Source organism: Podarcis tiliguerta, assembly GCF_965153285.1.
Source record: "Podarcis tiliguerta genome assembly, chromosome: 11".
In the NCBI taxonomy this organism is placed as follows: Eukaryota; Metazoa; Chordata; class Lepidosauria; order Squamata; family Lacertidae; genus Podarcis; species Podarcis tiliguerta.
The window spans coordinates 60,726,807-60,749,540 of NC_139544.1; the positions used below are offsets into that span (position 1 = coordinate 60,726,807).

General features: G+C 45.4%; 1 protein-coding gene across 2 annotated transcripts in view; it reads right to left on the reverse strand.

Moving 5' to 3' along the window:
* Positions 1–786: 786 nt before the first annotated feature.
* FAM219A (family with sequence similarity 219 member A) overlaps positions 787–22,734 on the reverse strand; it is a 71,392-nt gene continuing 49,444 nt past the window's right edge. Inside the window, exons 3-6 of one of the 2 annotated variants that reach the window (XM_083403238.1) lie at positions 14,015–14,117; positions 11,114–11,194; positions 10,275–10,329; positions 787–8,577 (exon numbers count right to left, since the gene is read on the reverse strand). In XM_083403238.1, coding sequence (XP_083259364.1) covers positions 8,422–8,577; positions 10,275–10,329; positions 11,114–11,194; positions 14,015–14,117 — 395 coding nt within the window. In that variant the 3' untranslated portion in view covers positions 787–8,421. Of the gene's footprint in view, positions 8,581–10,274; positions 10,330–11,113; positions 11,195–14,014; positions 14,118–22,734 lie in introns of both variants that reach the window. The other variant, XM_083403237.1, reaches the window with a different exon arrangement.

Genomic DNA, 22,734 nt, shown 5'->3' on the forward strand with positions numbered 1-22,734 from the left:
ACGTTTACACACAGTCATGGCACATATTACAGGGAGAACACAGAAGTCATGCACTGGATCATGTCCGCTGTACCAGAACAGCATCACGTCCTGATGCAGCAGCCCTGATAACTTTGCCACGGAGCAGAGTGGAGGGCAGGCGCGGTTCAGCAGATAGTGCAAAAAGGTAAAAACGAAAAAACAAAGGTCGCCTCGCCCTCCACAAAATAAATAAAAAGGAAAACAGTTGCTTCCTGCGAGCTTCTTCCATGGGCAGGACCCCTCCACTTCTCCCAAATGAATTGTCGTGTGCGCAAAAAAAGGTCAGGGCAGATCTTACCCATCCGCCGTTGGTAGTGAGGTGCGGGTTGCCCAAAAGCCACAGACAGGTCAACTAAGACTTCCGAAAGAATTCCCAGCGTCCCGTTAAAGACAATTGCTACAACACAGGTTAAAAGAAACAACCATGAGTGAAGGATTGGCCGGGGTGAGGAGTGGAAAACAATTTGTAGCCACCTTTTATGTCCCACAGAGCCACTTGCAGCCACGGTAACCACCAAACGCACAAGACACCCAAGCAGCTGGCATGGCTGCCATGTTTCTATGCGCGCCCACGAAGGAACTGCGCTCCAGAATCCTCCAACACATCACTGCGCTGTGGCGTGCCTCTCTTGGAATGTGTGGGGCAGCTGTTTCAGGGTGTTCAGGGCAGGCCCTGTGTGCCAGAAATGCGAGGTTAGGAAAGAGCCAACTGGGAGGGCCATTTCAACAGAACAGACCTGGACTGTTGGGGTTTTTTTTTGGGGGGGGGTGTGGAGGAAGTGGGAAAGAAAACATTAACTGTGAAAAATCAAGGTGTGAACGATGGATTTGTGCAATTTAACAAGGCTTGTGAGTCTAGAACTAACCACTGGACACGGATACCAAGGTTTACCTGTGACAACTAAATTACACTTGTACGGCTCTTGCGGCCATTCAACCACCCCCTATTTGCCTGCAACTCCTCTAGTTCTCGCTAAACTTTTGTTTAGAAACCGAGGGGGATATGTGGCATGGCATCCTACGATTTTGTGTTTTCACCTAACTCCCTCACTGCAGCACATCAACAGAGGGACCCTGATCTTGCCTATGTACAACACAGAGCTTTACTAAAGGATGCTGTGACATGTCACAGTATCTCCCTGTTTGCCAGAGCTGCTTCAAATGCCAGTTGGAACTGGTGGGCTCGGCCAGGCAGAGAAGAGACTCCTGGCTGTGCTCGTGACAGATCCAAGAGTTTTCAGAGAACAGCTGCCATCACTGAACAAGAAGCCCAACGGGAGACAGTGCTCAGACAACCTGTCTCCCTGCTTGGCTAATAGCCGCAGAGTGTTCAGCTGTCACCTATCGGCACTTGCTCCCGGGCTACAGAAGCAGTTGAGAAAAAGAGTTTGGTTCCTCCCTCCAATAGGACAGGAACACAGAACAACACAGAGCGGAGACTGCAACCCAAAGGGAGACAGAAGCAGTCGGTAGTGTATCAGGGCAAGGATTCAAAGATCAACTAAGATGAGACAGAATCCCTTAAGCCAAGGGAAGACTGCATCCAGACTGCTTGTTTTGAAGTACAATGGCAACTTGGTTCTCAAACTTAATCCGGTTCGACTCCCGAAACCGCTTGCAAACCAAGGCACGGCTTCTGATTGGCTGCAGGAGCTTCCTGCACCCAAGCGGAAGCCGCGGAAGCTGCGTCGGACGTCTGGCTTCTGAAAAACGTTCACAAACCTGAACGCTCGCTTCCAGGTTTGCGGCGTTCAGGAGCTGATTTGTTTGGGAGTCAAGTCGTTTGAGTACCAAGGTACCACTGTACAAGCATGTCAAGCCAAGAGGAAAGGGCAATGCTCTGATTGAATGCTCCCCCAGCGGTGAGGTTTGAAGAGGGCACAGACAAGATCAAGTACTTTTAAAAGCTTACATGGAATTCTCCAGCAATGCAGCTGAGGGGTGCCCCCACTCACTCCACAAGTCAAGCGATCCTTAGTTTGGCATGACCAGATTATGTCCTTACTGATCTCCAAATGTACATCTATATAGTATCCTCTGTGTAATAGCAATGAACAAGAGATAGGTTCTTTCCCGGTAGTTAACCGGCTCGCTTAATTCTCAAGTTAAAAGCACCAAGCAGCTTTGGTGGCTCTCAATGCCAGTTCTGCATTTTGGGGACTGCTGTAGCCCTCCCTCTTCCTGCGGGATTAGAAGCCTCCCTCACCAACCGACCCCTACTTATGCCATTGCTTTGCGTTAAGTTTTCCTTGAGATGTTCACTCATGTTCTGAGCACAGATCAGAGCAGTCCCAAGGTCATGTGTGCTAAGGTTGTGATGAAAGGGGATGGAACTGATGCAGAAAGCAGTTAGGATTTCTTTTAAAAGTTTCAGGTGTGCGACAAATGGATAAAGTAATCTCAGTGCTTTTTTCACAAGGAGCCAAGGACCAACGAGACCAGAGAGATTGGACTATTTAGAGTTTGCAGAGGCCCTAAAAGATGGCATCTTTAAGAAGGCATCAGATGTCCGGATGTGTAACATGGAAAGCACAGACATGTGAGACTGAGCATCCCTTCAGCATGTGAGATTTCTCCCAGAGCGTCAGCCTGTCTCCAGCATGAATTTTAATGAGTTCTATCATAATCTTGGTCTCCCTTGATGTCAGGCGACTTCTTAGATCATAATTTGTTGCTATGGAAACAGCTGTGTCACAGCCAAATCGTCTAACATGAAGTTGAAAAAATAAGCTCCGTTTTCCCTTAAAGATAACCACTGGAAGAACCCTGGGGTCTCTCCTACAGGCACAAACAAGTGCGGGATTCGGAAAATAGCGGAAGTCTACTTGATATGACGGATTAAAAGAATTGCAGTGCTGATGAAGAATGCAAAGAGGAAATTGTAAACTGCAATTCACAGACTCTGAAGCAGCCACTGACTCTGAGAAGTGGGGTGGTGAAAAACTACAGGTCCCAGAATGCAAGACAGGGCCATGGTTTGCTGACTTACTTGAATCTTGATGGAGGCAAATCTGCAAGAAGCTGCCTGCCATGCAGACGGAATCCTTCTGCATGAGACTCCAAGGTGCTGGAATGCAGTAGAGCAAAACCTACCAAGTGGCTTCACTTTTCAGAAGCCACTTTTGACATATTTTGTGCAAGGCAAAAACAATTACATGCTCCCAAATGATGTGTGTACATGTAACTTCATGTACATGAAGCAAACCCACAGGAGTCCTCAATACAGTCATACCTTGGATCCTGAACATCTTGAGTGTTCTGGTTTGCAAACGTTCTTTGGAACCAGAATGTCTGAAAGGGCTTCCGTGGCTTCCGATTGGCTGCAGGAGCTTCCTGCAGCCAATCAGAAGCCATGCTTTGGTTTCTGAATGTTTTGGAACAGATTCCATTCGACTTCCAAGGTACGCCTGTATAAAATGACTGTCAGGCCATGCTTTGGGTGTAATGGAGCAACTCTTCCAGTCCTGTTGTATGTATGAAAAGAGGCTGAGAGCAAAAAGGATCCAGGTATTACCAAGTTCTGAGCACAAAAAGCAGAGAAAGTCACAGGCAGAAGGAAAGAAGGAAAGAAGGAAAGAAGGAAAGGAGGAAAGAAAGAAAGAAAGAAAGAAAGAAAGAAAGAAAGAAAGAAAGGGAAGGGGGTAAGCAAAGAACAGGAGACCTGAAAGGTATAGTGCCATGTCCAAAAATTAGTAACATGCAACAAGGCATATTTCATTCTCTACTAAGAGTAGCCACATTTCCGCAAGGTTTAGAAGATAATAATAACAACAACAGACTCAAGAAGGAGCTTGAAATACAAGAGAACTGAATATTGCAACTTAGTTTGTTGTGCGCACAAGAAAGGAGGAATTTTCATGTTCCTTGTGTGCTGGCTACCCCAAGGATCCTGCTGGTTATTCTGTTCTCCTACTTCCTGTGCCCTGGGGATTCACTGTCCCACTTTGTCTTTTCCTCTAGCTGTTCGGGAGGCTGCACTGCCGGGAAGTCAAGAGCAGCATAGGCTGCAGGAATGCAGAGACACCATCCGGCCACCCACAAAGACATTCTGGCCAAGCTACCTGCAGGGGCACATACTGCCTTCTCTCTTTTGTCTCTGTGCTGCACCCTGCCATTATGTATGCAATCAATTCCAATGTTGCTGCAGGAAGCTGGATAGCTGGGATTGTATCCAATGAAGTCGCTGCATGACTGCAATTGTTTCTGCTCATGTAAGAGGAATTCCACTCCCTTTCCTCCTTGCATGTACCACTGCAGTCACGTCCCCCCTGACCACAAAAAATGCTCTGGAGGATTGGGTGAACCCCCCCAGAGCATATTGGGGTGGTGGTGGTGGCATGGGGGAAATGAGAAGTTCCATTGTTTGAGCTAAAGTTGTTCAATTCTAGCAATGCGTTTGCTGTATACAATTCTTGGTGTCCAGGGAGAGATGGACTATTTTTATCAGCAATTTCTGCTTCTTGTACCCACTGACTGGGAACAGCTTCTGTGGTCTCTTGACGAAAGCAGCTAACCACTCCTGCTGCTTTGATTAGCAGACTCATTGGTTTCCCTCCAGGTGGAGCCAAGAGATACTACCCACTTCAATCTGGCTGCAAGCACTGTTGGGTTTTCTACCGTAAGAAGTTTTTCGCTCCAGGAAGCACCCTGGAGCCCAAGAGGAGGATCCACAGCTCCACTGCATGAAAAATATGGCCTTTAGACATTATGCAGCAGGAAAAGTCAGCACTTCCACCAGCTGTGGAGGCTGAGACTTTGTATCGTGGGTGCATAGGTAGAAATACACCCTGTGATGGAAGCCTGGTTAAAATCAGTCGCTGCTTCGAGTCTTCAGAATGTTTTGGGTTGGGGGGGGGGGAGAGGAAGGGAGATGACTGACAGGCAGAATATTGCCCAGAGCAACTTGTGGGAAGGGATGCCTCATTTCACATATTTCCCCCCAGCAGCACCAGAAACAAGAAGCCAATATCCAAGTGCATTCAAAATGAGGACATAAGCTTACCATTAATTAAGACTGAATGACTAATGGGGGCTTGCAGGTTAAATGTACATTTGCAGCATTTAAGCTAGCAGGTATTTGCATGGCCACAAGTGAAACCGGGCCCTTCCTTTATGCTATTTGATGCTCTAATGTAAATCAAGGCAGTCCAGAAAGGCTTTGAGATCAAAATATCTATAGACACCAAATCCTCTTCCTTCCAGAATACCATCCTGCTTATGGGGAGTGTGATCCAACTGGAACAAATTCTTTCCAAACAGAACTGTCTGGGGTGGCAAGCTCTTCCTACTTCAGGATTTCCAAAAGGCAAATGAATCTTCCAGAGTATGTTCTCTTCCTTCCACCCCCACCTGAATTACAGAGCTAGGAAGCAGTTAAGTACATCCCCACAACCTATGGGTGTGGCTCTTCCCTTCTTTAAAATCTGAAGCTAAAATGCGAAAGATGGAAAGATGACTGCTCAGAGCCAAGGCCTGCATGTTGCAGAGACTGAGAGGCAGCCATAATGTAAACTCCTTAATTTTTATAAAGCTGCTTCAAGTTTCTTAGAAGGCCCCCTGCCACATCCGTTTTCAAGCATAACCCGGAGATGAAAAGCCTGAATGCAAACACAGGAAGCACGTGCTGCAGATACATCAGTTTTTGCCAATCAGGCGCCCTCCAGCAGTTGGGCTATACAAAGATGTGCTGTTTAGAACTGATGGAGGCCTATAGTCCCGCAACATGTGGATGGCACCAGCTTGGCCGAGGCTGATATGCCCATTGAGGTGCTGTGGTGGGCTGAACTGATGCCCAGCTTGGTCTCTGTGCAATGTGGGAAATGGCCCAAAGAAACTGCAATATAGCAGGATTGTTGGCAAGCTTTCTGTGGCAGCCGCATGGGCTTCGGTCAATACATCCAGCTTTCCTGATGGCAACACCGCATCACTTATTCTCCCCCACTCTTGTATCCACCCCTCTCCTCAGAAAACATACAGACACAAAGCCTAGGAGCCAGGAGAAGCCAAAAGGTTTTTTTTGTTTTGTTTTCCGTTTTATGTCTCTGCACTGACCTCACTAAAACTGTGTCACTACTGAGGATTTTGGTGAACAAGGAAAAGGGAACTGCTGTGGAAATGCACACACCAGGGGGAACAGCTCACAGGTAAGTAAAATAACATGTAGGACAAATATTTTCAAATCTCATCTCTTCTATGCACGCACGAAAAAGGTTAAATTCAAAGCGCAGCCCTTCTTGTCACAATCCAAAAGGCTGGTGGAAAATAGTAAGAAAATAAAAACTAGGGGTTGTGCATTAACAATTTAAAATACGGTGTGCAAATTAAATATGGATTAGTTAATCTCTGGGGAGAAGCTCTTAAAAGGAATTAAAATGTGTTTTCCAAATCAATCATCCTAGGCCTAGGTATTATTTCTGATAAGGTAGTTTCACTCCAGGTTCAGAGTTTTCAGTCTCTGCTGGGCTGCTATTCACCACTTGCACCTCATTTGTTCCTGTGTTTAGGTCTTAGTCATCTCATTTCAAACACCTTGCTCAGAACCCAAACTCCTGATGGCATTTCCCTACCCCCAAATCTCAATGAGGCAATCTTTGTTTTCATTTGCAACCCCTCCTGCTCCTTATTTCTCCTGGAACAACAAATGGGAGTGACAGTGGCCTTTCAACCAATACTCTTCTGGAAAGAGCAGAGATCACTCTGCATATTGACACAAGGACGACCTGCACGGAATACTGGGATATGTAGTCCCCCCAGGTGAGAATACTGCATTGGGTGGGAGGAGACTGAAATCCACTTCTTTGTTCTCTAACAGATTTGTGGCAATTCACAAGCACAGCTCCAGTGGAAAGTCTACTTGGGGCAAGAAACTTGGCATTCCGAGGAACAGGGCAAACCAATCTGTCGTGTGCTTATGGCGTTTGAAGCTTGGCCAATAGAGCCCTCTAAAGAGGTAGAGTATCAAATCATTTTTTTAAAAAAAGGCAAAGAGCTCATCTGTTTTGTTACAAAGCTTGACACAACCTGAGTTAGCAAGCAGAGTAATACGGGAGTTAATCAAATCTGCCAATTTGCTTCTGCATGCCTCCATCACCACTGATGGTCTGTGGCCATACAAATGCTGGAGAGTTTCCCAAGCACCAAACTGGCTAGCCATGCTGATAATTGATGGGACACATCTCAGGGCACCAGTCTGTTAATGATGGCAATGTGATGCTGGTGTCAAGACAGCAACACAGGCACTGTATGATGAGCAGAAGAAGCAAGGGTGGTCCCTTTCCCTCCCTGGCTTAGAAGTTTCACTTTGTGGCAATCAAAACACCTGGTTTTTGGGAGCTGAAGAGCCACTCACGAGTTTGGGTGTATGTTTGGGTGAGCCAACACCTTAAGATCAATCTCTTGCATGCGCAGAGCACACACAGCCTTTGGGATTAGCTCTACACAATGCCAGGCAGCGATAGAAGCTTGACCAACACAGCCTGTGTGGTCCCTGGAGCCGGAAAAATCTCATTCCGCTAATGCAGGCAGGGGCACACAGGCAACAGCAAAGCATCTCTTTCGTTGCCATTAAAAGGGTATGGGTACACGGACTTTGTCTCCAAAGTCATACAAACGCTTCTCAACTCCCATTCATGGGAACTTCAGGCAACACTTTAAACCCGATAAACTACATGGTGTTTTGCTTTGCTTTTTTACAATGACAGGCTGGTATTCAGGATTGCAAACACAAGCAAAGGACAAATAAGGGTAGACTTAATTTTTCAGAAAATGTTGTATTATTAGGCTGTGCAATGCATTATCCTTTGCTTAATGCTTCTTATTTGGAAGCACGTTGCAAATGCAACTTTTCTTGCCATTTGCATCTTGTCTATAATCAGTTTTTTAATGTTGATTCTTCCTAGCTGACTAGATCTTCCCTTCCTGTACTTCACTCCTGATCCCACCTCCTTATTCAGGGCCAGTCCATCACAGAAGACATAGGCTCCCCAAGATTGATTCCAGCTCGTTCTTTCATTTCTGGTCAGAGACTTTTGCGTTTCAAACTCTGATTTCAACTCTTGCCCGCTAGAGTGAACTTGGGGAGGGCTAACTGCAGCAGCTACATCTGATCTCCTCCACCCCCTCCAAACTCCTGTATATGAATTTTACAAGCTGAGCCCAAGTCCAAAGGGATCCAAAGGGCTTTCCAGACCAAGGAGCCGTATCTGGTTCACTTACTGTAGTTTTAAAATAAAAATGAGAAGAGGATCATAAAATGAATAATATATATATATATTATTTTTTGGTTTCTCCTGGCTCCATGAACACAAAGAGGTGCACGTCCTACCATAGGAGGAAGCAATGGCTGTTAAGTTTTACAGTTATAGTGGAAAGCACTGATCAACCCTTGCCAGGCTTCCCTCATTACTGGATGTGGCAGGCAGTGGAGGAGGTGGCTTGACAGCACATGCAAGTGGGGTTGACCGACTTCGGAGGGATGAGGTCAAGGTCCTCGTCATCTGGGATCTCATCTAACCGATAGCCATCCTTTAGCAGCTGGATGTTCAAGTCCTGGTTGATCTGCTGCAGACAAAGAGTCAACGAGTCAAGGAACTGACAGTCCAACATCATCTCCCATACCCAACATGGCTGAACGGCAACGGCCTGGTCCATTTTTAAAGAGACAAGTGCTAAGACGGAAGCCACAGCTCTGCACAAGGTGTCAATTCACAGCTTCTCCAATTCGCAGGAGGAAATCCTCCTGCCTGAGACCCTAGAAAGTAACCAGGTGAGGGTGAAATTACCGGGGCAAAGATTTTCCCCAGCTCTGCTACCAGAGAACCAAATGGATATGGAACATGACTTACAGATGTCCCTTCAGATGTCAAGGAAATAAACAACTTTCTGACTTTTAGAAGACATCTGAAGGCAGCTCTGTTTGGGAAAGTTTTTAATGTCTGATGTTTTATGGTGTTTTTACTATTCTTCTGGGAGCTGCCCAAAGTGGCTGGGGAAACCCAGCCAGATGGGCGGGGTATAAGTAACAAAATTATGATCATCATTACAGGCCTCCTAAGTTACTTTTACTTGAAATTTAAGCATGGTTGCTGAAGTTTCGTTGACAGTTACTCATTTTTATTACCAACTCTGCTTTTGATTTGTGTGTGTAATCCAATTAACATGCCCCATTAGCACAAGGATTTTCACTTATGCGGTGGGACACCCTCGCCCCCAGCACCCTGAGTCTTCCTCAGAACTGCTCAGAGGCCTGGAGGAATCCCTAGAGCAGATTTAGGGGCCACGTGGTGGTGGAATTCCCATTTGCAGACGGAAAACATTGGGCTGATGTGTCACTTGTCTACTTTGGATACAAAGTACCGTATTTTTCGCTCTATAGGACGCACCAGACGATAAGATGCACCTAGTTTTTTTTGGGAGGAAAACAAGGAAAAAAGAATTCCGAATTCCGGAAGCCAGAACGGCAAGAGGGATCTGGCTTATGGGATAGCCTCTTGTTGTTCTGGTTTCTGGGATAGCCGCCGAAGCCTCTCCCAGGCAGCGGGATAAAGGCTTCCCCTGCCCAGAAGACGCTGCGGGGGAATAAGCTGCCCTCTGTCCCTTCCCACCTCTCGCAAAAGCCAGCCAAGAGCCGTTCGCTCTTTAAAGCGAGCGTGGCTCTTGTGGGCTTTTCTATGAGGTGAGAGGAGGACAGCCTGTTAGTGACGGGCTGCCCTTCTCCCTCCTCAGGGAAAAGCTTGCAAGAGCCGCACTCCCCTTAAAGAGCACACGGAGGTGTTCTGGCTTCTGGGATAGCCTGTGAAGCCTCCGCAGGGCAGCGGGGTGCCTTCATCCCGCTGCCCTGCGGAGGCTTAGCCGAGCAGCCTGCATTCGCTCCATAAGATGCGCACACATTTTCCCTTACTTTTTAGAAGGGAAAGAGTGCGTCTTTTAGAGCGAAAAATACGGTAGTCTGACAAGAACATTTTTGGTAACACCTGAGATTTGAATGAGCTACATAGGGGTCCTATCCCATCAAGGTGTTGTCCTTAGGCTTCTTTCACTTCTGTGATAAAACTCTATAAAAGGTCTTCTTAGGCCACTTTCTGGATTTGGGCTGCTGAAATACAGGGACGACTGGTTGCTTCAGCGAAAGAAAACCACCACTAAGGGATGCTGCCTTTGTAAAAACAGCAGTCAGAAATTTGCGTCCCTTCGGGAAAGAGAAAAATATTTCTGAATCTTACTAAGGGGAATGAATTGAAGGCACAGGAACTCACCTCAGCTGAAGAATATCCCGAGGAGGAATATCTGGACATGTCAAAGTCGTCATCACTGCAGAGGAAGAAAAAGCACAATGAGGAAAGAGAACCCAGTGAGTGAGAGGGATCCTCCAGAGCTCACTGGCCACATCACTCTTGTTCACAGAGTGACCATGCAGGCAGATCTGCAGGATCCATCAACAGCAGCACCTGCTTCCAAGAGTGGCCACCCAGATGCCTCCAAGTAGCACTCAAGCAATGCCTTTCTTCTCTTGTTGTTCCTCACACCTGACGCTCATTCAGAAGGTACACTGTGCATGAGTCTAGGAGTGGCTACTGGCAGGCCTCCCCCAGAAATTTGGGCACATCCAGAGGACCTGTTTATTGAGCATTCCTCCAGAGCTACTTGCACAAAGCTCATGTGGAAATTAGATTACAACCTGGTTTTTACTGACCACCCCCATTTCTTTTGCAGGGAGAATATACAATGAGCATGCATCCCGATTTACTTATGAGGTCTCCCCGTTAATCATTCTTTCATTCCACACTGCTCAATGCATTTTGACTTCAACTTTGCTAAGAAGTCAGGCTCTTTTTGCAAATGGATTTGTTGTGTTAGGGAGACAAGCATTTTAACCCACTTAAACTGGATTTAATTTCCCAATAGGCAACTGAATCCCTCCTGTGAAATACAGACAATAAATAAAATTCCATGTTTTAGCTCTGGAGACTGAGAAACTTTGCCATGCTGGCCGGGCAAATTTGATTTGATCACAGTGGTATGTAAAATAGGAAAAGGTTCTCAGGAGATTTCCAAGAGAACAACTGTATTTTACTGCAATCATCTGAATCCATACCTGTCTGTGTCCAGTGCTACCAATGGCTTTTCATCAGGACTCTGGTCTAATGAGGAATAGCCTTTATTGGGAACAACCAGCCTGAAATTAAAAAGAAAACATTATACATATCACCATGTAAACATTGAAAGCAGAAGTTAAGCAAGGAGCAAGGGGTGTGTGAAGCTGTTCCTTTAGTTTCAGAATATCAGAGGACCTAGTATGGCAGGATGTGGAGATTAGGTAGAAGCTGCTGAGAGAAATGGTAGCAATCTAGTTCTAGGGATGCTGTAAAAGGAAGCATGAAACATCTGGCAAATATGGTCAGCTCTAGTGAATCCAGATACCTTACAGAATACAGGGAAGACTGGTGTGAGTAGTACATAGCCCCCTATTTCCAACTACAATCTGAGTAACCCTCAAGGCATCAAGATTAGACTACTGTAATCTGGTAGTCTCTTAGGTTTGGAAGCTGGATATTTGAAGGACTGGCCTCCTCTATGAACCTGAGTGATAAGATCTTCGTTTGCCCCCCACTTATGGAATGTTCTCTCCAGAAGGCTTGCCTAGTGGAGCTTTCCAGGATTGATTTACAGTGGTGCCTCGCAAGATGAAAAGAATCCGTTCCGCGAGTCTCTTCGTCTTGCGGTTTTTTCCGTCTTGCGAAGCAAGCCCATTAGCGGATTAGTGCTATTAGCGCTATTAGCGGTTTAGCGGCTATTAGCGGCTATTAAAGGCTTAAGGGATTAGCGGATTCGCTGCTAAAAGGCTATTAGCGGCTTAGATCAGCTGATAAGCGGCTTAGATCAGCTGTTAAGCGGCTTAGGGGCTTGGGAAAAAGGGGGGGAGGGAAAAAAACCCCCCAGGAATCGCAAGACATTTTCGTCTTGCGAAGCAAGCCCATAGCAAATTTGTTTTGCGAAGCACCTCCAAAACGGAAAACCCTTTCGTCTATCGGGTTTTCCGTCTTGCGAGGCATTCGTCCTGCGGGGCACCACTGTATTTTATTCCATAAAATTCCAGGATTTATTTCTTCCATAAAATTTATATACCACTTGACTGCAAAAAACACACACCTTCAAAGCAGTTTACAAAAGGAATAATGTATCATATCAATATTTTTCTTAATACCTAGACATTTAAAATTAGTTAACTCCAATGGTGTTATCTGTTCATTTTATTTTTAAACATGGTATTTTAGTACTGTTTGGTTTTCTGAATTCTAAGCTATCTTTGACATTTTTGTAAAAAATAAAAAAATAAAAAAAAAATAAAAGCTACCACAAAGGAGCTTCCATGACCGAAGAAGATGCTCACACTTCAAAATTCTTCCCAAACCTTCACATTGCTGTAAACACTTTGGAACAAAAAGAGTACCTCAAAAAATGTATTATGGCATTAGCTTTCATGGACTATAATCCACGTCGTCAGGTACACAAAGTTGTTGCCCACAGTGTGTGTGGGGGGGGGCTGTCTCCCCCCCCCCCACACACACAGTTGTGGGGTGTGTAAAGAACAGTGGGGCAAAATGCCAATGAAATGAAATATCTGAAATTCAATGACAATCACAACAGCAGAATTGGAATTAACATTGCCCTTAAATTGCTAAATTAATTTGACCTTTGTAGTGGAACAGGAAACCCTTTTCGGTAAGATTTTTCCATCCTTGTGGAGCTGAAATGTGCTTCAAAAGGCTGGACATTTTGCAGCTTTCTCACTTGTTGCTCTTACCTATACTAGGGAAAAGCTACACAATTGATCTCTTTCCCAGGCAGACACAATTATATCAGCAGGTGCTGATTTACCTCTTAACTCAAGCAGAACTATGGAGTCATTTAACCCATTTTCTAAGCTAGTGGCTATTGACAAAACTCTACTCCCAAAAGAGTTCTGCATGAACAACAGGGCATGCCTACCCAAACTGAGGTCCACTGGTATGGTTTACAAATTACCGTATTTTTCGCTCTATAGGACACACTTTTTCCCTCCTAAAAAGCAAGGGAAAATGTGTGTGCGTCCTATGGAGCGAATGCAGGGGGGGAGGCAGGCGGGAAAAGCCCCCAAGAGCCGCACACAAGCTTTGTGTGCTCTTGCGGGCTTTTTCCCAGGAGGGAGAAGGGACTGACTGGCTGCATCAGTCCCTTCTCCCACCTCCCAGAAAAGCCAGGAGAAGCTGCGCAGCCCCTTTAAAGAGCTGGCAGCTTCTGCGGGCTCTCCGGGAGGTGGGGGAAGCTGCAGCGGATTCCCTCCTCCCCGGCTCCCTTTGAAGCAGCAAAGTGGGAGGGGAGCAGCTTACACTCGTGCAAGCAGCTCCTCTCCCATCTTCCTGCTTCAAAGCAACCACGGAGGAGGGAAAGAAGGGGATCCATGGATCCTCTGCTTGCGGCTGCAGAGGATTCCCTCCTCCTGGACTCCCTTTGAAGCAGCAAAGTGGGAGCTCCTCTCCCACTTTCCTGCTTCAAAGTGGAGGGAATCCACTGCAGTTGCGAGCAGAGGATCCATGGCTCCGCTTCCTTCCCTTGAAGCAGGGTGCAGGGGTGCAGGGGGGAAAGAGGGCAGGAAAAAGATGCCGGGCAGGAAGACACAACCACACTTTGACCACTGGAAAGTCCACCTCAGCCTCCCCAGATTTCCACTGAGACGGCCAGGCTAATCTCGATGGCCATAAGTCAGGCTCAGCATTATTAACTGGACTTAGATAAGCCATAGTTCCCCTTCCTACCCTCCTCTGAGGCTCGATTTAAAGCAGCAAAGCGGACAGGAGCCGCCCGCTTTGCTGCTTTAAATAGTTTAGTGTAACATTTGATTCAGAATATTTTTGTGTGTGTTTTCCTCCTCTAAAAACTAGGTGCGCCCTATGGTCAGGTGCGCCCTATGGTGCAAAAAATACAATAAGCACTTGAATATTGTGAAGTGGTCTACCTTGTTCGTGCCATCACATTGTTCTTCTTGGGCTGTTGGTTAACTGGACTCCCCATGTTTCCATTTTTCAGGGACCCCTTACGAGCCAGCTCCCTCTGTTTCTCTGCAGAAGGAAGGCAGACATTAACATCCAAGTTAGCGAGGCTGCTTCTCCTTTGACGCTGATTAATTATAGCAAGGTTAGCCACAGACTATCAATCCCGTTCTCTGAAAATTATCCTACCACTTCCACATTCTTAGTGGGCTATGAAACAAAGGATGCTTGCAATCTCAAAGGAAAAGGGTCTTATGATTTTTGTTGCTTGGATGTGGGCTCCAGTGTGACCAAACAGAAGCTTTGCTTTGACACGCAGAACAGAAATGGTGCATTTGACTATTTGCGAAATACAGTAAACCTACAACATATGCATATTTAATGTGTGCCCACTCAGCTTTACATGGGTGGCAAAAATATATAAAAAAAACTTAGAAGGGGGGCGGAAAGGAACTGGGGACTTTGGCAACCCTGCCTGCCATTGAACCCAAAGTTTTGACTCGACACGATTCTGGCTTTAGGTGTAAGCTCTGGGACATAACCCCCATGTAAGTTGCGGGCTTAATTTAGTAATTCCAAGGGTCATTTCAGAGGTGGTAGGATAATTTTCATAACCTCCATGAGAGGCTAGACATGCCCTGCTGGTCCCGGGCTGGAGGAAAATACCTGAAATTGATTTTACTTACACCCTCTCCCCACATGTTGTTGCCGTCTATAGCAGGGGTGGCCAACTTCCAAGAGACTGCGATCTACTCACAGAATTAAAAATTGGCAAAGTTCTTCAGCTTTTTTTAGGGAAGGAAAAAGCCACCTTTTATTTTTGGGGATTAAGGTCACAGTTGTTGAGGTTTTTTTAGCGAAGGGGTTCGGGAGGATGAAGTTGCAAGTTGCTTTGCTTATTTTAGGGAGCGGGAATGCTACATTTTTAAAGTATTTTGTGGAGAAAGAGAAACAGCAACTCACAAAAGGATCGCAGGGGGAAAAACAGCCTCAGTTTGTAATCTCCATCTTCCATTCTCCAACAATGGAGTGCAGGGCCGGAAGGGGGAGGATGAAGTTTCTTTGCTTATTTTAGGGAGGGGAGCGCCACATTTTTAAAGTATTTTGGGGAGAAAGAGAAACAGCAACTCACAAAAGGATCGCTGGGGGAAAAACAGCCTCGGTTTGTAAACTCCATCTTCTGTTCTCCAACAATGGAATGCAGGGCCGGAAGGGGACCAGGGATTGACCGCGATCGACAAAAACATTGCAGGAATCTACCAGTAAATCGCGATCAACCTGTTGGACATCCCTGGTCTATAGCAACAGGAACATAGAAATTGCTTAGAAGGTACCTGCACATTTTGCCCTATACCTTGCTTTCTAGGAGGGCTAGAGACTTACTTTAAAAAAAGAAAGGAGAAAAAAAAAGATCAGTGACACCTGCCAAACAGCACTCCTTCTACCGGTGTTGATTGCTTTAGTGTATTATATTAATCTGTATTTGTGAGCTAGATTATATTAAAAATACTTAAAAAGAGAAATAATTGTAAGGTCTCTATCTATCAAGGCTGTTTCCGTGTCAGTCTCAAGGAAGCGCCATCACATGCGACACAGAGTTAACATACCTTACAAAAGCAGCACGGATTCTTAGGTAATTTTCACACAAAAGAACATCATTTCATTTGACTGACAGCTCAACACACACACAGCGTTGTAAAGTTTGCTCCAAACAAATGCGACATATGAAAAATTTTAAAGTGCCATGCAAGCAGATGAAAACGGAATGGTAACCCGAAAGAGAGGGTTGGTTGGAGAGAGACGGAGACGAGCATCCTGTTCTCACAGTTCTGCGTGGCTTGTTAATAGGGAGGTGAAAGGAAGGGCAATGCAAGGCCTTCAGGGAATTACAAAGCCTTGCGCTTGTCTGCAATTCAACATCAGGAAAAGGACGGCAAAAGGCCACGGTTGTTTCCTGACCTGCTACGCTCTTTTGTTGGCAGCTCAAAGCCTTTCACTCAGAGGAGAAGCACAGCATTTAGTTTTTGTAGCATGATGCAGAATGCAGGAGGGTCAGCCCTGAGAGAAGAGTACCCTTCATTATGCCCTGCCATAAAAGGGATGGCAGTCAGTGAAGTAAAGTGATTTGTGTTGGCAAGAACTGCGTCCAAATTGTGCTGCCAGTCATGCCTGTACTCCCTACCCTGGTTACATACTATAGGAGACAGTTTCCCCTTCTAGCTGAAGCAAGAGCAACCATGACGATGAGGCAGCTTGCCAGGCTTGATTCCTCACTGATCTACGTACAGTGGTACCTCAGGTTAAGTATTTAATTCGTTCCGGAGGTCTGTTCTTAACCTGAAACTGTTCTTAACCTGAAGACCACTTTAGCTAATGGGGCCTCCTGCTGCCGCTGCACCGCCGCCGCCCAATTTCTGTTCTCATCCTGAAGCAAAGTTCTTAACCCGAGGTATTACATCTGGGTTAGCGGAGTCTGTAACTTGAAGCGTATGTAACCCGAGGTACCACTGTACCGACTAGGTTCAGAGCAACTTACTTGACTTTTTTTTATTTAGGAAATGCCTTAATCGCTTCCTACAAAGCTATATTATAATATTCACTTTTCATTCAAATGAATATCAAAGCAGTGTACAAAACAGAACTCAAATAAAATACAATATGTAACCAAACAAAAAACTAATAATGCTATACTATTCAACCACAGCTGAACAACCATCCACATCCCTCCATTCAGAATCCCAGCCAGTCACTTTGCCTAACAAAGACTAAATGAAAATAAATTTCAAATAGAAGCCATCTTCTACCTCATCTCCCGCCTGGAGCAGAGCATTTGCTCCCTCCCTGCCTCATACCCAGGAGGCAGCCGGGTGCGTGTGTGTCTGAGCTCTGCACAGATAAGAAAGTTATCTCATCAATATAGCTCAGGCTGGTTATAAGATTATCAGACCAACAATTATAACCTCCATGCCTTCCAAAGCAAACAAACAGCAAACATAGCAGGGAAGGGGAAATTGGATTAAAAAACAACTCCCACCTCACATGCTGTTTGGCCTGGTACTATGCCCATCATTATGACAATTGAGGGGGGGGGGGGAATGCAAGCACTGTGCCAAAACTCACTTCAACAGCCCCATCCTAAGTCATCCAGTGTTGGGGGATAGGGGGACTGCAGGCTTTGCCCTTCCTATTGCAGTGGCTCCTAGATGACGGTTTCCTCTTTCCCATAGGTGAGGAGGACCATGGGTTGCTTAGGGATACTTAAAACTTGCATTTGCACAAAACCAAGTCTTGCTCTCATCTGCATAGCCCCACCCTAAACCCAAAAAAGGCCTGCTCTCATTTGCATAGCCCCACCCTAAACCCAAAACCAAGCCTGCTCTCATTTGCATAGCCCCACCCTAAACTCAAAACCAAGCCTGCTCTCATCTGCATAGCCCCACCCTAAACTCAAAACCAAGCCTGCTCTCATCTGCATAGCCCCACCCTAAACTCTGTTCTGGACACACTGGCAGGATAGGACAGGACTGAGCCAACTAAGAATGACTCCTGCTCAGTCCCTTGTGTGGAGCACAGCATTACTACAACTAAGGAACTGGTGTATGACTGCACAAGTCAAGCTTGGGGTAGAGTGGGGTATTGTTTTTGTTTGTTATGATGCTATGTATTTTTTGTGATCCCGGGTGAAGGGCAGTATAGAAATTTAATAAATAAATAAAAGCACATGGGACACAACATAAGCTGCTCTTTCTTGCCTAACAGCACAGAATTCTTAATGTTTCCCAACCTGCTTCTCCAAAGACACACCCAAGGCAGCACTCTGCCAACTGCCTGCTGATGCTGTTGTGATGTGTAGCTGTTCTTATTGCTATGAGCTGCTTTGAGAATCATTTGTGGGGGGAAACAAATGAAGGGATGGGGATGAGCTGCTTGCAGATCTGGAAGAGTCTGCTGTTGCATTCTGCTCCACCCCTCAATTAGCTAGGATCAAATGGGGGAATATTTTCCTTTTCAGGATAGCCTATCCAAAAAAGTTGGAGACTGCAGCAGCAAAGTCACTTTCTGAAAAAGCCAATAAGGTTGTTTCCCAAGAAGAAATTAAAAAACTCTTTTTGTGCACATCAGAGCAATCAGATCAATAGATTGGTATTTAGGGAAATTATGTTGTTCCATTTTTCTTCAAGGTTCTTATTGCTTTTTATCACTTCAGTTAACCTGCTGAAAGAAGCCAATTCTAAACAGCACCCATGAGGCTTCTTACTTTCTCTCCAAAACAATTAAGAGTTCCTAAAAGGGGTTAAAGCTGTTTATCAAGCTACACCACGCTCTTGATCTAGCAGTTTTAAAAAATCGATTTGGACACAACACTTTGGTCTCAGCATCTTCATTTCTGTTCTGAATAAAGAGAGTCAACGCTTCGTTTATTCTCAGCATCAAAACAAGCATATCAAAAACAGAACTTTGAAAATGACATTTCTAAAGCCTATGTTGATAGATCACGGTTACAATTCAAAGAAAGTTTTGTGTTTAGACTGATGAGCCTTAAGCATTAATACTTCTCTCCGAATTGTTCCCAGTGTATATAAAAGCAGGCTCTCAGCAGTGAAATGGCTACAAAACCCATCACTCAATGCCTCACCCCTTGCGCTGGCTCTCTTTAATTATATCCACAAATGCCTTACAAGCATGACTAAACGATATCCTAAGTCTGCCAAGACCTCCATGGATGCAGCTTTTATCTCTGCCTGAGACAGCAGACACAGCCCTTGTGTGCTTATTTAAAGGGCACATGATGTCAAGAAAAACATGCTTTGTCCTCCCAGTTCAGAGAACATGTCCCACACTCAACCACTGTAGGCTGCTGACATCATGGCTCTGATTTCACAGGAGCCAAAAGATGCACTGCCCTTTTGACAAATGCCCTCTGGAAAACAGGGGAGAAGCTCTTGGAGAATACTCAGGATACAGGAGGATACCAGTTTGAGACTTCTCTTGATTTGTATGTGCTGAGTCTCCTGTGGGGAAAGGGGAAGAAGTCGAGTGGGACACCACCAAGCTGCTCCAGCAACTCTCTTTGCTTTTTCCAGCAGCGGGTGGTGAAGCAGCAGAGCAGGCCTAATCACCAGTCCCGTTGGGTTCCAGCTAGAGCACAGCTCTGCCCCTTCACACAAAAAGAAACAGTGCTGCCTCTCTGTTCTCTGGAAGGCAGTGCCAAATTAAAGGGGCAACTGCAGTCAGGCCACTGGCTCACCTGCAGCAGGTTCTAAGAGTCTGCCTAAAAAGAGATTGTGTCAGGCAGGCGACATCCTTAAAGGATCAGCTCTATCACAGGCACCCCTTCACCAGCTCCCCCTCCTGCCCAACTGCAGTAATACTATTATTATTATTATTATTATTATTATTAAAATTATTATTATTATTATTTATACCCCACCCATCTGGCTGGGCTTCCCCAGTCACTCTGGGCAGCTTTCAACAAAATATTAAAATACAGTAATCCATCAAACATTAAAAGCTTTCCTAAACAGTACTGGGTTTTGTGTGCATGCGTCTATTCGTACTGCAATAGAACCTTGGTGCAGTTCTTATATTAGGGGAAGGCTATCCCATCTACAAGCGAATTGTAAGCACCCAGTGAGTCTGCTGGCCATTAACATCCCTCTTCTTGGCTTGGTGGCCACACGACATGATGCCATCTCATCTTTTGAGATCCCAGGAAAGACGTTACCCTCTCTTCTCTTGTTAGATGCACAGAGCGGTTTATGAATCATTTATTCCAAAAGTATTGCAAGAACGTGACTCTAATTACATCCACTTCGATCAAGATGGACACAACTAGCATAATGATATTGACAGGCATGCTGGGACACTTCGTCTTGTGCCCAACTTGATAGGAAGATGATTCTCCACAGAGAAGCTAGAGGCCGCTGCCGCCACCCTCCTTTTCCCGTCCTAGGTAGATTTGGGGGCCCTAGTGAAGGGGAAGGGGAATGAACATACACAAAGCATTGATCCTTTGCACACATAAAATGATCCAGCCCCCCAGATGATATTTCTGAAGACTTTTCAAAGGCAGCAATCCAACCCAGATATTACCAAAGGACGAATAACAGTGGCAAGATCAACCTGTCCAAGATCAAAAGCAGCTAGTACATCACAGCTGGTAAAAAGTGCTCTGTGCCACAGACTCCACCGGCATCTGGAACAGAAGCTGGGTCTTGAAGCAGCCATTAGCTCTGAACTTAATCCCGATGGGGGAGTGCAACCCCAACCAGAACACTCCAAATATAATTTACATGATCAGCTGAACCTCCTACCACCAGCGTCTCTGCTTTGTTTCAATTGTGTTCATGAACCCTTTTTCAAGGATGTGAAAGAGGGGAATCAGGCAGTAAGCAGCTTACGTTACAGAGTTCCTAGCATGCTCGCAGAAGATATACTGCAGTTAAACCACACGCCATCAGGAATTAAGTACTGAAATTTCATGTGCTGTTAAAGCACTAGTATGAGGCAGGGATATCCAGTGCATTATTGGGGGATATGTCACTCTGTAGGTGCTGTGTGTGGTGAGGATGCCAGAACTCTGTGTCCTATTCTCTTTTCATAGATGGTAATGAAGTCAGAACCTCTAAAAATAAGAGCTTGATGTGAATATGTCCTTGGGTGTCCTTGAGACACTACATGCAAAACTCACACAGATCTTTTTTGGGGAGGGGGTATCATTTGTAGCAATATGCCCACCAGTCTTTTCTTCACACAATGCAGGCAATCACTCCCAAAGGAATGGGGTAAGGGATCGGAGAAGGGTGGTGGTGAACACCACAAGTCACCCATTAACAAGAAGCCTGCTCCAGGCCTCCAGAGGTGAAAGACTAGGCATTAATCCAAAAGCTCATTCTCTCAGCCCAGGCTTTTGTAGGAAATGCAATCCAGGATCTAATTTTCAGTTTCACTTTCTAATGAAAGGAAAATGAATGTCAGCCCAGGGGATTCACAAGGGGGGTCCTGAGGGAAAAGGCTAGGTTTGCCACAAAAATTAATCTTCTTTAGGGCAGGTGACCTTTTTAAAGAAGTAGAAGTGAAATCTTAACAAGTTTACCTGCTACTGGAGAATCCAAGATTACGGACCAAAATATCACCTTGGAAGAACAATATTCTCTCAGCACTTGGTACAAAATCAAATAACTTAGGCAGCTTTTAAAAAAGAATTAAGACGCATTCATGGAGCGTAAGGTTATCGATGACTACTAGTCATGACAGGTTTATGCTGCCTCTTGGATCAGAAGATGCACTTGAATGCCAGTCACTGAGGAACATGAACAGGAGGGGGCTATTAAGCTCCTGTCCTGCTTGTGGCCTTTCCCATTGGGGCAGCTGTTTTGCTACCATGAGAATAGGATGCTGGAGTAGATGGGTCTCTGGTTGGATCCAGAAGGGCACTTCTTATGCCATTAACCACCATTTCAAACAGTATCATGTAGAAAACTCTAGGATCACAAGAACTCTCAATATGTTATTTAAGAAACAGTGAACAAAATGATTGCTTCCCCCCATTAATATTGCTAAGAAATTAATTTTTGTTTATTCATGTACATATCACATTTTACAAGAAGTGGCAGCTATTTGTGGAATAACTTATTAGGCAGGAATTATAGTTCTCTTCAGGCTTTACCTGAACATGGTTAGAATCACCCTTCAGACCTCACCTTTCAATGCAAGAAGATCTAAAGCAGAGCCAGTGCAGAGGGTGAGGGAAGCATTGGGACAGAGATTGCATGTGTGAATCTTCCCACTTTAAGCTCACATGTGTTCACCCTGGCATGCCTGGAGGGGGCTTATTACACATAAGGAAATAAAATATTGCTCCTGATCACCCAGCATGTTCATACCTGGGGTGGTGTTAAAATCTAAAGAAAAAGCTAGCTCGCTCAGGTAGCAAAGGTGAATCTGAACCAGAGACTTCCCAGGTTCAAATTCATCATTCCACCCCACTAACTCTTGTTAATAGCACAAGATTTTCATATAAAATAAAATAGAGGGTTTGAACTGCGGACACTTCAAAGTCTCCCTGGCCACTCACCTGCATAACCCAATAGCATCCAAACCAAACCAATAAGAGCCTATTGCCAATCCCTGTTGGATCAGACTAAATGCCTTTATACTCCAGCATCCTGTTCTCACAGAGGCCAACTTAATGCATTTGAGAAGTCCACAGGTAGGGTCTGAATGCAACAGCGCTCCCTGCCTCCTTGTGCTTCCTAGCAACTAGTATTCAGACACATACAGCCTCTGACGGTGGTCTTGGTACACAGCCATTACGGACATGCCGCTCACAACTAAGACAGCAGAACTGATTGGCCAGCAGCACTGAGAATGTGAGAGGGAAGATGGAGAAAACAGAGGAGAAGGAGAGAAAGAAAAGACAGGAAGGAGCATATCAAGCTGTTCAGTGAGGTTCCAAATGCGTTGGAAGAATACATACTGAATGCAAAAGGTCTCAATTTCAACCCCCAGCATCTTCAAGGAGGGCAAGGAAAAGAGCCACTGTTAATCAGTACAGACAATACTGTGCAATGGACCTCTGGTCTGACCCTGACCATGGGCTTCATGGATTTGTCCATGGGAGCTGATTACGGTCACCTGCAACTTGTTCCTATAAAACGGCAGTGCTCATGGCCCAGCTGCTGCA